The 17,636-nt window shown below is 42.6% G+C and overlaps 1 protein-coding gene across 1 annotated transcript in view; it reads right to left on the bottom strand.

The window, feature by feature from the left end:
* Positions 1-7,274: 7,274 nt before the first annotated feature.
* LOC142095493 (uncharacterized) overlaps positions 7,275-17,636 on the bottom strand; it is a 43,530-nt gene continuing 33,168 nt past the window's right edge. Inside the window, exon 6 of the mRNA XM_075178437.1 lies at positions 7,275-8,891. Within this exon, the coding sequence (XP_075034538.1) occupies positions 7,963-8,891 (929 nt within the window). The 3' untranslated portion in view covers positions 7,275-7,962. The remainder of the gene's footprint in view (positions 8,892-17,636) is intronic.

The raw sequence follows: 17,636 nt of genomic DNA, 5'->3' as shown, positions 1-17,636 counted from the left end.
TGACCCACAGTAAGGCTTCCCTGACGTAACTTCAGAATACTGGATTCTGCAGAGACAGCCCGACCAGGCTCATCGAACACTTTTCTGAAGATCTCGATAAAGGAAGAGGAATTCTGCAACAGGGGGTCATCATGCTCCCAGAGAGGAGAGGCCTAAGTGAGAGCCTGATCCGCGAGTAGCGAAATAATGTATGCCACCTTGGCTCGTTCAGAAGAAAAATTTCCAGGTGATAGTTCAAACTGGGTGGCACACTAGTTGAGAAACCCTCTGCATCTCTTAAGATCACCACCAAATTTCTCAGGAGGTGGAATGCGAATCCCACTAGCAGAATTGGAAGTAGCCGAAGACGTGCTGGCATGAAGGGGCATGAAGCTAATCCCTGTAAACACTGCAGAAGTTGCATCTGATTAACCTCCTGTTGATCAACACAACGTGCCTGGTGCTGCAGGAGATCAGCAGCGGAAAGGTCACTGGCGCCTTCGGTATTTGACATGTCACAACCACGAGGATGAACATGGTGACACCTACCAGCAGTTGGCGCTATTGAGTTCTGGGGTGCGGAGTCTAACACGACCCTGGTTTTTACCAGGGACCCCCTCAAGTAGGTATGGACTCCGTTGCAAGAGGCGTGCAGGTCGCAGCCCTCAGTATCAGTTAGCTGGAGGGGTATCCAATGAGGCAGCGGTGATGAACCACCAGAATACTGGATGGAAGTCTGGATGCAGCAGTGCACAGGGTAGTCAACAGAACCGGGTCAATAACTAGAGAGACAATCACAGCCAAAATCAGATGCAGAAGAATGGTCAGGAAGCCGAGTCAAAACCAGGAATCACCAGAATCAGGAACCAAAGGAGAAGTCAAGACCAAGCCGAGGTCAGAGTCCAAATAAACAAGATACACAGGAACAAACGCTGGAGCAGGGCTGAAGACCAAATACTCTGGCACTCAAATGGAGTCAGAGTGATCTTTAAATAGAGGGAAGAATTCCCTGATTGGTGCTGCTGTTAACGGCGGGAGGAATGCAACCAATCGCTGAACAGGAAGACAGTGTCTCTTGTCGCTATGCGATGGAACGTGATGCCCTGCACATGCATGCAGATCGGAACTGAAGAACGTCTCTTGTTGCTATGCAAAGGAATACCAAGCTCTGAGTATGCATGCGAATAAAAACGGAGAATGTCTCATCGCTATTCAACGGGACGCGGGCATCGCAATGGGGCAGGAGCCCGTCTAGAGGCAGAAGCAGAATGGCACCTAGGTCCCTATAAATGTGCTTTTTTGTAATAATTGTGGCTGGAAGATGCACAAGTAGTTACATTTAAAAATAGCGGCGGGAGGCTGTGGATTCCCACTCTGTGTAACCTGAGCAGCTGAGCTTCACTAAGACATCTCCTCTGGCTTACCTGTATTCACCAACATCTCCCTGACATGAGTGCTTCTTGTGATTGCCCGGCCTGAATACAAGACACACTTGTACCAATCTTGATTGCCGACTGAATTTCTAACAGTGGCTCTGCTGCCATCTAGTGGCCGATTAGTGATACTACACCTACTGATCGCTGATACAGCCACACAATCCATAAAATATTTGACAGCATCCTATCTACTGCTTTTATTCCGGATTTCTATGGAGCTAAGCACAGTTCTGATTTAATGTGACCCACAATATGGACTAAACTGTGATGTCTCACATGGCCCATGCACCAGGGTCCTAACCTGGAATGTCATGATACCATCTTCTCTTCTATCCTATACACAGAATCCTCCATAACGGTACATCCTGCCCAATCTATTTGTGACACCCGCTCTGAGTAAACCATGCCAAAAGGGGCCAGGAAGATGGGTGGTTCAGACCTTCCCCAGAGCCTTAGGAAATATGCCTACACAGAAGCAAACATTCCGAGCACTTCGTCTCCACGTCACGAAATTCACTCTGACTCCGATGACTCGTATTCCTCTCTGCTGACTCGTAAAGACCTACAATGTTTGTTCTGCGAGGTTAAGGAGACGAGGAGATTGGTGCAGGCAGTCCAAACTGAAGTTCAAAGAGCGATAAGCTCTTTTTTTTTTTTACTGAAAAGCTTTTTATTGAGTGTTTTAGAAAAGCATATTACAAACATAGCAGTGGTTGCAGAGTACATACAGCAGATCAGTTATATTGGACAATCCACACTGCTTAGATAAACAATCAAACAAGTAAGCGATAGGCTCTTTTAAGGCTGAGTTTCATGACAACGGGGATAGGACGGATTACCTAGAAACAAAAATGGACAAAGTCGTCATCTCCCATCGGGACACAGCGGCGGATATTCACCGCCTCCAACAGGATATGTTTCGCCTGCAGGAACAGCAAGAAGACCAAGAAAACAGGGCTCGGCGCAATAATTTGCGCATCACAGGCATCCTTGAGGAAGTAGACCAATCTCTCCTTGGCCAATACCTGAAAAGACTTTTTGCACATATAACTCCTGCTACCCCAGAAGACCATCTTCTTCTCGATAGAGCACATAGAGCTCCACGCCCTAGGTCTCAGGAACTTTCTCAGCCCCGGGATGTCATCCTTAGGATGTCATTACTACACTACTAAGGAGGCAATTCTGCAGGAATCTTGGAAATCTGAAGCAATCTTATTCGATAATGCTTCCCTGCAAATCTACCAGGACATTGCCGCGATCACTCTCCTCAAGAGGCGCGAGTTAAAACCAGTGACAGCGATCCTCAGAGATAACATCCGATATCGCTGGGGATTTCCATTTCTTCTCCTCCACTGGCACCATAATAAACTCCACTCGGCTCGGACAATGGCGGACACTGTCTGTCTTCTTGAGACTTTGGGACTTCCTGCCCTGTCCCCTCTCACTAACCCTCCGACACAAGGCCCAGATTCTGACTCCTTGGTCTCATCCTCCCCACCAAGGAAGCGCCCAACTACTGAGTGGACAATGGTGACAAGAGCCGCCAAGCCTCCGGCCACTGTTCCACCGCCTTGATACTTTCTTATTGTGTTTTTCTCACTTGAAGTCATCTTGTTCACAGTTCCTTTCTCTCTACATGACGGACCGCTGGTTTTCGGTCCTTCTCCTGTAGATTTGAAGGAGTGATGTACCCTAAAAATAGATTGTTTGTTTTACTTTGGTTCTCACTGACTCTGTGTTTTTGCGGTTATCTTTTTTTTATACTGTTCTAGAATTTGGTCTTACTTCTGCCCTATTCTTTGCCGTTTTACTGGATTCTAGATCAAAATAACAGTTATTTCTTACCCCTCACAACATTCCCCCTTCACATACCTCTCTTTTTAGCTCCCCTGACCCTGGCGTGGGGGTAGCGTGGTTGTCCATCTCTTCCAGTTGGGACCACAGGACTTTTATCTGTATCCCTGACCACGTCCCCGTAATGGGGTTACTGCTCTTGCCCGGCTTATCCCTGCCATTGGCACATCCCCCTACTTTTCCTGGCTGGCATCATGGTCCAGATGTGCTCCCACACACTGGTCCAGTCCACTTCCCTACCACCCTTTTTTCCTTGTCCCTCTCTTTCCTATTTTCCTACCCTCAGGCATTTCTTTATTTTATTTGTACTTATTACTGCAATGCTAATGCCTTGTACCTGATTTGCTCTCTCCTAGCTCATCTGACTCTCGCTGGAGGACCTGAGGTGGCCCATTCTTCTCCTAAGTGATAACTTTTAGGATTTGCTCCCTGAACGTCAAAGGTTTGAACAGCCCACAAAAAAGCACGACACGCTATCTCACACTTAAACTACACAGGGCCGATGTAGTTTTTCTTCCGGAAACACACTTTACTCTTCACTCCCACCCAGAATTGAAGTCCAGACTGTATCCCTTTACTTTCCATGCTTGTGATCCTAGACAGAAAAATCGGGGTGTAGCAACTTTTTGCTTCTCATGTAACTTTTGAGGTGTTGACATCCCACTCTGACCCGGACGGTCGCTTCCTGATCCTAGTGGGCCGGCAGCTCGGAGTTCCGTAAATCCAAAGCCTTGGAGTCCCTCCTCTCTCACCATCTTCTCTTTGACTCCTGGAGAATTAGAGAACCCTCCTCCCGAAACTATACGTTCTATTCTTCAGTTCAAGGATCTTATTTGCGAATAGACATGATCCTCCTCAGCCACAATCTGTCCCTGAAACTTCAGGCAGCTCACATGCACCCAATGGTCTGGTGTGACCACTCCCCATATCTGCTGACCTCGCTGATATAGTCTCCTGCCCCCGTCCCGCTACGTGGCGCCTCAACGACACCATCCTGCATGACCTGCAACTCACCCTTTATTTTCTCCTAAATGGCCTTACAGACATGCCCCTTGCGACCCTCTGGGAAGCCCATAAGGCAGAGATACAGGGTCATTAGATTAGCATAATCTCACGCCGTAGGAAATTAACAATTTTTAAGCGCACTTCATTAGCTATCCAACTTCAGACCCTGGAGCGACAACATAACCTCTCCATAGATGAAGCTACTTTGAACAAACTTCTAAAAGTACGGTCTGATGTGAATCTCCTCTCGGAGTCCACAGCCGCGGCCTTGAAACGTCTGAAGCAAACATTTTACGAGAAGGGAGACAAAGCAGACAGGATCTTGGCCACTCGTTTGAGGGCTCAAACTTCCCAAAATAATGTTCTGACCCTAAAATCAGCCTCGGGCTCCCCCATTCACAGCCCTGATCAAATAGGACGAGAGTTTCAGAAGTTTTATTCTGCTTTATATAACTTAAGATAGCTCGAACCCTGGAAGTACTCCTCTAGCCGAAACCATAAAGGCTTTTCTAAAACAAGTGAACCTCCCCACTCTCTCCTGCGATTCGGCCCAACAATTAAATTAAGAAATCTCATCAGAGGAAATACTGGCTGTTATTAAAGAACACATTTTCCCAGACCCTGGTCCCCCACCTCCGCACCCTGTTCAATGCGGCCTTGCATGGAGCTCCATTCCCTAAATCGATGTTGGAAGCACATATAGTAGTTATGCATAAGGAGGGGAAGTACCCTAGTGACTGTGCGAGCTACCGTCCTATCTCCCTCCTTAATGTAGATGTTAAGATTTATGCAAAAATAATAGCCATCCGTCTAAATAGAGTCCTTCCGGGTCTAATCCATTATGACCAGGTGGGATTTATCCCAGGTCGTCAAGCCAGAGATAATACCCATCGCGTAATAGATATAGTTCAAATAATTAACCAGAGGAGTTTCCCAGCCTTGCTGCTCTCTTTGGATGCCGAGAAGACATTCGATCGGATTTCGTGGGACATTATGTTTCACGCTCTGAAAACGTATGGCTTCTCGGCTGAATTCCTGACGGGACTATCTGCTCTTTACAACTTTCTCACCGCTAGGGTATTGGTTAATGGCTCGCTTTCTGATCCCCTATCCCTTTCCAATGGGACGAAATAAGGATGCCCCCTATCTCCTTTCATTTTTGCATTGGTTATAGAGCCCTTGGCGTCAATAATTAGGCAGTCAGCTTTGATAACGGGTGGTGGAAGTGGGACCACGGGATTTCAAGGTCTCCCTTTTTGCAGACGACATACTTCTTTCTCTCACAAACCCCTGAGACTCTCTACCCGTTCTATACAGGCTCATTGATGAGTATGGTCTTCTCTCAGGCTATAAAATTAATTTTGCTAAATCTGAGGACATGCTCCTCCACGCTACCCCTCCCCTCCATGCCACCCTACAGGCTAATTTTACGTTGCGCTGGCAAGTGAACAAGATTAAGTATCTTGGGGTCTATATCACCGAGAGAATTTTCCTTCCCTTCTAGTTAAAATAAAAAAAGACCTATAAGTATGGAGGAGCTATATTATTTCATGGCTGGGGAGGATCATTGCTGTCAGGATGAACTTGATCCCTAAACTTCTCTACCGGTGAAGGTGCCAGATCTTGTTTCGGAACTTACATTCTTCTTTCCTCAAATTTGTATGGTGTGGCAAGCCCCCTAAAATTTCAGTAGCAGTATTTAAGCAGCCCAGGTCTCGGGGAGGAAGAGGCTTTCCAGATGTTAAACTCTATCTACTTGGCAGCCCATCTGACCCAGGTTGCCGTTACTTATGTCCCATTCCAGTCCGTAGCGTGGGTGGACTTGGAAACCCACTTTGTGGGAGTTCCTTCCTTGTCATCCTATGGGGCCTCTCCAGACTAGACAGGCCACAGGGGGTCTCTTTAATCCAATCGCTCAAATTTTGCTTCTCCTTATGGGACTCGTGCCGGCTCAAGCACAGGCTAGCCTCCTTTATTTCCCCTCTGGAGCAACCCTAATTTCGCCCCAGATGGCCAGTCACAGTAATTTAAACTCTGGAAACGTGCGAAGATACGTGTGGTCTCGGACCTGGTGGACAATGGAACTTGGGCCTCTATCTCAAATCCTCATTATAAGTTTGAACCTTTCCGACCAGCTTTTCTTTGAGTACTTCCAGGTCCGACACTTCGCTATGTCCTTGCTCGCCTCTGACACTCTTAGGCCCATCACTCTCTTTTAGCAAGTGTTTGCATTCCCCACTCACCAAAGGGATGGTGTCAAGGATCTATAATTGGCTAATAGAGACTTCATTTGATGTCCCAGGGCGGCATGAACGTGAATGAGAGAGATCTGGGACCCCCCGTGATTAGTCTTGCTGGGAGGATGTCAGGGAGAAGATTGCCAAGAGCTCAATATCCACACTTATCAAAGAAACTGCATACAAATTGTAGTATAGGTGGTACTATACCCCCAAGCTGTTGGCGGGAATGTGGCCAGAGAGGCAAGATGGACATGCCCGTGTATAATCCCTCTTTGAAACATGGTCCTTGCACTTATTAACTCCATATCTGAACAACAGATCACTAAAGATCCCTGGTCGTTCCTTCTCTCTCGCCCTATCCCTGATGAGAGTACCCCTTCCAACCAGCTGATCTCTCACATACTGGCTGCTACCAAATCCCGAATAGCTAAACATTGGAAAGATCCTAATCCTCCCTCTATGCAGGCCTTACGGAACTACATCTGGCATACTGAAAGCATGGAGAGTATAACATGCTACTACCTTCACGATAAATCTTCCAACTTTGACAAGGTTTGGGCCCCGTGGTATCTTCATGAAAGCCGCAACTGTTTATCCCCTTTGGCTCTCTCGCCCTCTAATGGTACTTAGACTCTGGGCCGTCTGCGGATCCTGTAGGCTGGTCTTCGTGCGCCATAGGTAAGAGATCCATATGTATTTATGGAGAAGATTTAATGTAAAATAAGAGGAGACATCTTGTCTTAAAATAGTCTTTTTTTTATTTGTTGTTCGTTCTTTTCCATGCTGTTTCCCATTGTAACAAATAAAGAGTTTTTTTTTTTTTTTTACATATGCTCTGTGGGCTCACACTTTTGAAGTTTCATAAATGGCCTCAGTGAGATATTAAGAGATTAAAGAACTAATAACAAATAATGTTTTAGTGTCCCAGAATCATATTATATCTCCAGTCCAATAGTCTCCAGCCGAATGAATGTATGTAACAAAAATGTGCTCTGTTATTACTATGCAGAGTGATCTAATAGAATAAATTCCACACATGAGCAATCTGTTCCATGACACACATTTCAACTATGTCTGTGGATGGTAGCTAAATTATAGTATGATGATATACTGCGTGGAGCTTTGAACTGCCATCCACAGCACACAGCTATTAATATGCCTTTGGGTATACATTATGTGACTGTATTTGTGCCTGTTTTCATAATTTACATTAAAATATCAACATGTTTACAATATTTAGATTGCTGCAACCGTTTCATGTCCTTCAGCTCATTGAAATGACTTTTCTCTTGTATTAATTTTCTGATGTTGAACAAGAGTTGATATATGTTTAAACCATTTTCCAACTCCGAACAGAGAAATGGCTTCTCACTTGTGTGAATTCTCATATGTTCAATAATAACTGATTTATGTGTAAGACATTTTCCATATGCAGAACATGGACATTGTTACTCACCTGTGTGAGTCCTCTGGTGTTTACCAAGCGCTGATTTATGTCTAAACCATTTTCCACAATCAGAACAGAAAAATGGCTTCTCACCTGTGTGAATTCTCTTATGATCAACTAGAGATGTTTTATGTTTAAAACATTTTCCACACTCAGAGCAGGGAAATGGCTTTTCGCCTGTGTGAATTCGTTGATGTTCAACTAGAGCCAAATTATGTTTAAAACATTTCCCACATTCAGAACAAGTAAACCGTTTACCTATGTGAATTCTTTGATGTGAAACGAGAGTTGATTTATCTGTAAAACATTTTCCACACTCAGAACATGGAAATGGTTTCTCACCTGTGTGAATTTTCAAATGTTGAGCAAGATACCATTTCCGTTGAAAACATTTCCCACATTCAGAACATGGAAAACGTTTGTGACCTGTGTGAATACTCTGATGTGTAACAAGAGCTGATTTCTGTTTAAAACATTTTCCACATTCAGAACAGAGAAATGGCTTCTCACCGGTGTGAATTCTCTGATGTGTAACAAGAACAGATTTCTGTGTAAAACATTTCCCACATTCAGAACAAGGAAATGGTTTCTCACTTGTGTGAGTTCTCCGATGTGTAGCAAGAACCGATTTCCGTCTAAAACATTTCCCACAATCAGAACATGGAAATGGTTTCTCACCTGTGTGCATTTTGAAATGTTGAGTAAGATCCGTTTTCCGTGGAAAACATTTCCCACATTCAGAACATGGAAAGGGCTTTTCACCTGTGTGAATTATCTGATGTTCAACAAGAATGTATTTATTTGTAAAACATTTCCCACATTCAGAACATGGAAATGGTTTCTCACCTGTGTGAATTCTTTGATGTCTAGCAAGAACCGATTTCTGTGTAAAACATTTTCCACATTCAGAACATGGAAAGATTCGATCATCTGTATGAGCAGTACTATATTTAGTAATATCTGATTTGTCAGGAGAACATTCCTGATGATTAGAGGTATCAGATAATATATCTGCACTCTGCACTACTGGCTGTATATTTAGGTTAATGTGGTTTTCTCCAGAATAATCTAGTGTGATCTTATCATCGTCTGTTTTAAAATGTGGAGACAAAATGAGACATCCATCCAAGGCGTTCCTGCTTTTGCATCCATCTGTTGGAAATAAAATAAAAGAATAGAATTTTTTTTGTTTTTTACATTTCCTACTATTACAGAGTTCACGTTATTCAGATTTAATCTCAATTTGCAAACTAAGTACTTTATTACAATTCTAAATGTGCAAATATGGCTCTTTTATTAAACAGATAAAACATTAGCTTAAAATACCACAACCACATTACCAAGCACATTCATAGAAAATAGAGATGAACGGTTCGAATTATGTGAAATTCAGCGAAATCCGAAGTTGGGGATCTGAGTGAAATTGAGATTTCAAAATCAGACGAAACATAATTTCCGGCAATTTCTTTTTGCAAAACACACGCTATGTATATAGACGCCCCTCATTTTCTTCAGTGCCATTTTAGAAGAGACAGTGGTTAGCTGTGGTGCCCTGGTCATAAAATTGCGTTAAGTGTGAACCAGGGATATAGGAAAGCAGTAGAATCCTGACATTATTGTAAAGCATGTCTATAGAGAATAAACAGCTACAATAGTTCGCTGATCAATTGCTTTTGATTTCAATCGTAATACACTGTACACAGACTAGTGGTCACTGGTTTAATGCAGTGCATGTGTCTAATAGTAATAGACAGTATATACAGACTGAGTTAGATAGATATTATTCTGAACTAACTAGTATATTCTTTGAAATAAACAGTGCTTTTGCTGTCAGAGTATTAGCAGCAGAATACAAAAACAAGCAGATTTCTCTCTTTTAAAAGTGAAAGTTTTTTTAGTGATAGTAATCTTGGGTGGGGAAGTACAAGTGAAATAATTTAGAAAAAAAACTGTGTTTGCGTGTGAGATTCAGCAGCAGTTGCACCCCCCTCCTAAAAAAGGCTACATATTCAATCTTTTCTATTTTTCAATACTTGTCTATTTTGAAAGGGTCATTCAGTAAAATCTATATTTAAAAAAGGCTGTTTGTGTGCGAGGGTCAGCAGCAGATACACACACCGAATAAGTAAACAGGGTGTTCTTGTCTTTGACTCAGAGCAGCACAACCCCTCGATCAAATATAAAAGTTGTTTGTTAGTGTTATGGCCTACGACCACCTAGATGAGCTTTTAGAACAGTTAGGGTAGAGATATTCACCTATAGCAGCCGCCTTTCCCGTAGAGCTTAATGTGCTCACAGGTACTCAGATGCCCCCAGGTCTTAGGCTTAGAGTAGTAAAAGCTCATGAAAGATGGACGCAGCGCAGATGAAATAAGGGGCGCTAGCCAGGCTAAAGCGGATGGTCAGAGGCAGGCCGAGGTCAAAGGCCCATAGCAGAAGAGCGAGGTCCAGAATACAAGCCAAAAGGTCAGGGTCACAGGCAAACAGCGAGGTCCAGAGTAGCCCACAGGCTGTAGCGCACACACCCTGCTGTTCTATATTGCCGGGGCACGATAACTGTTAACTTCGGCGTCAGCCCGTTGCCCTAGCAACGGTCAGGTCGAATACAGGACGGGACGACTGGGACGCCAGGAGGAGGCAGAAGTGAGTCGCGGTGGTGCCCACGGCCACCGTGGCTCCTAACAGTACCCCCCCCACTTGAGGAGGGGTTAAGGAACCCCGACACCCTGGTTTATTAGGAATTTAAAAAATTCCTTAATGAGTTTGTGGCATGTAAACGTCTCCATGGAACCCAAGATCGTTCCTCCTTTCAACTGAATCAAGAAATTGATTTGCCCCTGGACCTTTTTAGAGTCAATAATTTTTTCCACCATGAATTTCCTGATGATCCTCCAAGTTGACAGGCTGAGATTTCCGCAAGTATCAGAGCCTAGACTTTCGGGCAGGGATAGCAGGTTTCAGGAGAGAACAATGGAAAGTGAATGAGGAAGCCTTAGCCTGAAGGTGACAGGATTGACCTGTTTAACAATAGGAAATGGTCCAATAAATCTAGGGCCAAGTTTTTTACAGGTCTGTTTGAGCTTGATATTGCGGGTGGAGAGCCAGACCTTTTGACCGACCCTAAATGAACAATTTTTTCGATAATGGTCTGCGAATTTCTTAGACTGGAAGGAGGCCCGTAGTAGAGCAGCATGAACTTTCTTCCAGACAGTCTGGAGATATGAAGCCATAGAAAGCATCTCCAGGAGGCCAGAATAGTTGAGTAGGACAAGGAATTGGATCTTGGATGAAAACCAAAATTGCAGAAAAATGGAGAAGTTTGAGTGGAGGAATGACACAAGTGATTATATGCGAACTCAGCCCATGTGAGCAAAGATGACCAATTGTCTTGAAACCTGTCTAAAAATGTAGAAATTGTTCCAAAGATTGGTTAATTTTTTTAGTCTGTCCATTGGACTGAGGATGATAGGCTGATGACAGGACTGATATTAATCCCAAGGAGGCTACAGACGGACTTCCAGAACTGGGCAACAAATTGGGAGGAGCCACGGTCAGAAACAATATCGATAGGTAGGCCATGAGGACGGAAAATATGCTGTACAAATAGCACAGCTAGACTCTGAGCACTGGGGAGCTTGGTCAGTGGAACAAAATGGGACATTTTACTACCCAAATAGTGTTTCCTGAAGAATATGGCAGATCCACAATAAAATCCATTGACAGATGTGTCCAGAGTTTCATAGGAGTAGACAAGGGCATAACTGGCACTGAAGAAGAGGTTCTGAAAGTTTTTTTTTTGCGCAATATACACAGGTAAGGACAAAACTCTCAACATCCGAGGACAAGGAAGGTCACCATACTGAGCGTGCAAGGATTTCAAGGGTTTTGGAGATACACAGATGCCCGCCCGATTTGTTCTCAAGGGCCTCAGAGAGGACAGCTTTTCGTAGATGCACTGGAACAAATAGGCGCCCTGCAGGTGTTTCAGGAGGCTAACTTCTGGAATTGACGCACAGTGTTACCTAAGTCTTGGGTCAAACCAGCATGAATAATGGAAGATGGAATAATGGACTGCGCTTCTCCAGCAGGTAGTTGATGAGGAATAAAGCTTGTGGACAAGGCATCAGCCTTGGTATTTTTGGATACAGGTCTATAGGTTAAGACAAAGTTAAAACAAGTGAAAAATAATGCTCATCAAGCTTGTCTGGAGTTTAACCGTTTGGCAGTTTCAATAGACAAGAGGTTTTTATGATCAGGGAAACTGAAATTGTATGAACCGCTTCCTCCAACCAGTGACGTCACTCTTCAAAGGCCCACCTAATTGAAAGAAGTTCTCGGTTGTCAACATCGTAGTTACCCTCAGCCACAGAAAAATTGCATGAAAAGAAGGCATATGAATGCAATCTATGATCACAGGGGTCCCTCTGGGATAGGAGGGCACCAGCACCTACTTCAGAGGCATCTAACTCCAGGATGAATGGTAACTGTGGATTACGTTGCTATATATACTAGTAAATATATATGAGCGTCAAGTCCCCTGGTTTAATTTACAAGGGCAGCATTATTCAAATTATAAATAGCACTTATAGTAAAACAAGGTGTTTGAAAGCTGTACTCACGGTGAATATTCTATCCAAGTGCATAGTACATAAATAGATGAAGGCGCAGGCTACCTTTGTCTATTTAATTTTATCAGTGTCTAATGTATTAATTGTACCACTGTCCATCCAATGAACGATGCTGTTTCTGGAGCATAAGTGTCTATCACGGATGCTCTTTAATCTCCTTTCTTGATTATGAAGTAGATCATAGAGTAGAGAGGTATCATAAAAGTAATCCCCCTTTTTTCAAGACTGACAGATCATCTATTGTGTCCCCTAGTCCAGGGATTGTACCTTTTATTAAATTGCCATGTATTTGTGCCATAAATTTAATGACAGAGCAGTGGCACTATTTTAGCCAGCCAGCTCGCTGCATCCTTATGCCAAAATTGGTGAAAATTGGGACCGTTGTGAAGGGATCATTCGTAAATAAACTGGAAATGACTGGAAATGAATGTTAATGCTATAAATAGGAGCAAAAAGAGCACAAAATCACATTATTTTTACCTATTTCTCATAAATTTCCATTAAATCCAGATCCAAAACCTTTTGCGATAGTTTGACAAAGCCGGTAGCAAAGTCAAAACACAAAGTTGGGTTAGAAGTGACATCGGATTTGAAACCGAAACACGAGGGTCAACGCACATCTCTAATAGATACAGACACAGTGACTGCAGATTGCACAGTCACACTGGAGAGCTCCAGCCAAAATGCAGATTTTGTGAGTAACATTCCCCAAGCTCATACTGCTCAGCCGGCATCATAGGACAAGGAGCCTAATTAGCCTGTGACAATTTTCAACCACAATGCCCAACCAGACATTGTCCTCACACACAAACACTGGAACCTAGTAAGCAGGGTATACGTTGGCTAAATTAGCAGCACGTCCTATCCATGCGTCTACACTAATCAAAGTTCTCCAGGTGGACACACAGGTAGCAAAACAAGACAATGAAGCAGCCTCTATATGCCCCTCTGTTCAAATTCAAGTAGAATAGCCCCACAGCCAGAGTCAAGGGTAAACCCCTGCTGCTTAAGAAGCCTGGAGTAAGGAGTCTTTTATTTGGTATTTTCCACACAGTGATAGTATATACATACAATCAGATATTATTACACAGGGAGGATAATGTGCAATTTTGCATGTGATAGTGTACAGGGAGCATTATAAGTAATGTCACATGGTAGTTCATATAGAGGATCATGGGTAATCTTACACAGGGTCTTAACCCGATGATCAGTGATTGAATCACTATGGTGATGACCCCTGTACTGATGTATGAGACTCAACAGAGTGTTGGGATGAGACTGGTCAGATCTCTTGGCCGGCAGCACAATGATATGATGTGAGGAGGAGAGCAGGAGTCTAATAGGGGCTGATGGCACCTGACTCCCCCACTGAGCACATATTCTTTCCTCATTAGTTTGTACTGGGGGTGTAGAATAAGAGATTGTAGTGACTGAACAAGGAGAATATACAACACTTCTCTGTAATAAGTGTTTATTACTCACCTGTAGGGATTTCCTCCTCCTTACACTGCTGATCACCCCTCACATACATCTCTTCTCCTCCCTCTGTATCTTCTACCTTAATATTAGTCAGATCTTCACCCTAATTAACCCATACAACAATAAAATAACATAATGTCTGCGTTAATAATTTTATTAATCGAGACTAAACAGTAGAATAATCGTGTGTAACAAACATTGCTTCTCTACAGATCATATAGCGAAAAGTCAATTTGGTATCTGGCGAGACCATAAATTCCATCTACCTGATACTCCTCTGGGATCCTGTGATTTTCCGCTGTACAATCCTGTGAATAAAGAGGACGGGGACATCTCTCTGGGGTATTTAGGTTATTGGATCCATCTGTAGGTGACACACAGTGACTGAGTACATGGGTTATATAACCTAACCACCCCATAGCTTGACATGGAAAGCAGGAATTACTCTCCATGCTGGAAAACAAGATATGAAGATCCATCTGGAAAATGCAATGAAGTCATGGAAGAGCTCTCACTTTAATCACAGGTGATTCTGTGAAGATACGGTTTGAGAAGATCGGCCTCAGTATGAGTAGGAAATTTACAGTATAAAGTTGGGAGAGGTCACATGACATCTGTGTGTCCAAGTATTTCACTGACTGCCTGGAGCAAATGAAGTAAAAAGAGGAGGACACAGAGGAAACATGAGAAGCCGAACGATACTATAAAAAGCTTGGACTTTTTACAGTATTTTCAAAAGTGAACTTTTGAAAAGCATACAATTCATGCATGAGGTTCGGGATAGAGATGTCTGGCAAAGTAATAGAGAAAATAAGGTCATCTACAGGACCTGATGTGATTCTTGTGTTGTTTGGGTTGTCTCCTGAAATAGGCCATTAAAATAGGAGAATGGAAGTCTGAGTGATGCCATTTACATAGCAGTCCTTTAAGTCGATACTTTACGCACTAGGTTCTTAGATCGTGGTGCAGGTTTGTACCAACACAGAATATCAAATTACAGACATCCTGCTTCATTGTAGAAGAGCTCTTCATTGCATCATAATCTGGTGAAGACAGTTGAAGGTTATAAAGGGAGTTAAAGATGCTGAATAAGAAGAGTAAAAGCCTTCCAGGTCCATAGATTTAGGAAGCCCTCACACACTAATATTGATCTGTCAGTGCCTGTTTCTAAGTTGTCAAAATGTGGGTGAGTAGTGTGGATGTAAGTTATCTGTACCTCTACTGCTTTATGATAAGAGGAGATATCATCTGCAAAAGTCCCATCTGTCCCCTTTACCCCACGAATCATGTTCACCAGCTCATGGTGATCCCTTCAAAGTGCAGAAATTTCTACTTTGTGAGTGTTAGCACCTTTTAATGAAATGTTACATTTTACTTTGTAGGAAGCGAGTAGAAGTAAGTCCAGGGGGTAAATGTATAAAGCTGAGAGATTCTGGCACTTTTGAAAAGTGGAGATGTTGCCAATAACAACTAATCAGATTCTAGATATCATTTTGAAGAATGCACTAAATAAATAACTAGAATCTGATTGGTTGCTATAGGCAATATCTCCACTATTCAAACCTGTTGGAAACTCTCAGATTGACACAGTTACCCCCAGATATCCTTATCTTAGAGTCTTACGGATTATCAGTAGACAATGCTAAGGTCATTGTTCAGAGGGCATGTGAATCTGAGGAGCGTGTGGGCTTCTCTGGTTCCAGCTAGGTCTGCTGGTGAGAAACCTCCAATACCCTCTTCAGCAGGATTGTTTTTTTGGACAGTATGTTATTTCTCCCTACTAGATTCGCCCATGATCTGAAAAAATCCTTATAAATACCCTGTAGTGTCAGGATAGGTGTATTAACTCAAACAACCTGTGAACTCACAACTTGCATAATTTGACATGTAATAACATAGATAGATGTAGTGCTAGTATACAGCTTGCCTCAAATAAAGTGAAGAGAATGTAGTCATTACGGAGTACAGCATATACAATAGTTGTAGGGACTAAACAAGGACAATTTGTGACTGTATTCTGTAATAAGTGTTTATTACTCACCTGTGCTGATATCTGTAGGGATTTCCTCCTCCTTACACTGCTGATCACCCCTCACATACGTCTCTTCTTCTCCCTTTTTATTTTCTACTTTAATATCAATCAGATCTTCACCCTAAATAACCAACAAAATAATAAAATAATACAAATCTGCTTTCAGTAATTCAGAAGAATCAATCACTGTATAAGACACACACGGCGTCTCTACAGATCATACAGTACTTTGGTATTTAGAAATTTAGGGAAACCATAAATTCCATCTACCTGATACTCCTGCGGGATCCTGTAATTTCCCTCTATACAATCCAGTGAATAAAGAGGACGTGGACATCTCTCTGGGGGTGTTTGTGGTGCTGGATCCATCTGTAGAAGACACACAGTGACTGAATACAATGTTTATATGTGATTATCAGATGTTGTGTGTATCTAGGTGACCCTCAAAATAGCTCTCTCCTGGTGATTCTCCATTATCACATGCTTACTCTTGTGTACTTCTATATACTCCCACTCTTCCATGAAGAAATAGACAATGTTATCCTAACAACTGATAGGAACCTGACCCACACAATGATATAGTCCTCACCCAGACACATCTGTGTTTGGGTTACTTCTAAATAACTTATGGTATAAATGTATTTAAAGGAAATAGCGCAGGGCGTTTATTTATATAATTGCACATGCACTTATTGTTGATATTGTGTATATTTTGGTAAGGGAAAAAAAAATTCTGTTTATTTTAACCTTTCTAGAAGAAATGTCTTATTTCTGATGTATATATCTGATACAATAAGCATTTGTTTTGAAAACCTTATATATATCTTGGTGTAAGGAAATGTCTTGTTTGGGGTTTACAACTTTTCCTGGGGAATTATTTTCTTTGAAATAAATGTGTATTCTGCAACTGATGGAAGAAAGGACTCATGATAACCTCATGCTAATTAGACCTTTTGATGTGTGAGGGTCATAGGAAGATGTAATTAGATTTGCAGTCCACTGTAAGATGCAGGATATCACAGCAAGGTTTTAAGATATCACAGATAAGCAAAAATATTGTTAGCTTTGCAATGCAAGCAAATCCATGTTTGTGTAAACACTTTGCATCCTGATTCTAAAAATAGCCTGTGTCCAAATCAGTAAAAAAAGCACTGCAATGTATCATTCTGATGTTCCATTTGACCTGACCACTGATACCTTTAATCAGAGCACAGGAGTGAAATAAAACATCACTCTTTGCTTCAAGACCCTGCTTGACAACTTCTTCAATATTGCTGTAATCCTGTGACCTGCAGATTAGACCCTAAAGCTTATACATTCTCCGGCTGTTTCTGGACCACCTATGCCACCCTGTCTGTTGTTGCTGGGAACCGACTGGGCTTACTTTGACACTGTTCCCTTTCCCTATCCCAAATGCGCCCTCTTGCCGCAGTAGGAGAGTCTTACAAATGCTGCCACCATTGGACTCCTTTACCAGTATCCAGAACTGGGTTTCTTCTGGATAACTGATGCTGTTAATGTACCCCGTTAATAGTG

Source organism: Mixophyes fleayi, chromosome 6 (assembly GCF_038048845.1).
Source record: "Mixophyes fleayi isolate aMixFle1 chromosome 6, aMixFle1.hap1, whole genome shotgun sequence".
In the NCBI taxonomy this organism is placed as follows: domain Eukaryota; kingdom Metazoa; phylum Chordata; class Amphibia; order Anura; family Limnodynastidae; genus Mixophyes; species Mixophyes fleayi.
This window is presented reverse-complemented; position numbering and strand designations above follow the sequence as displayed.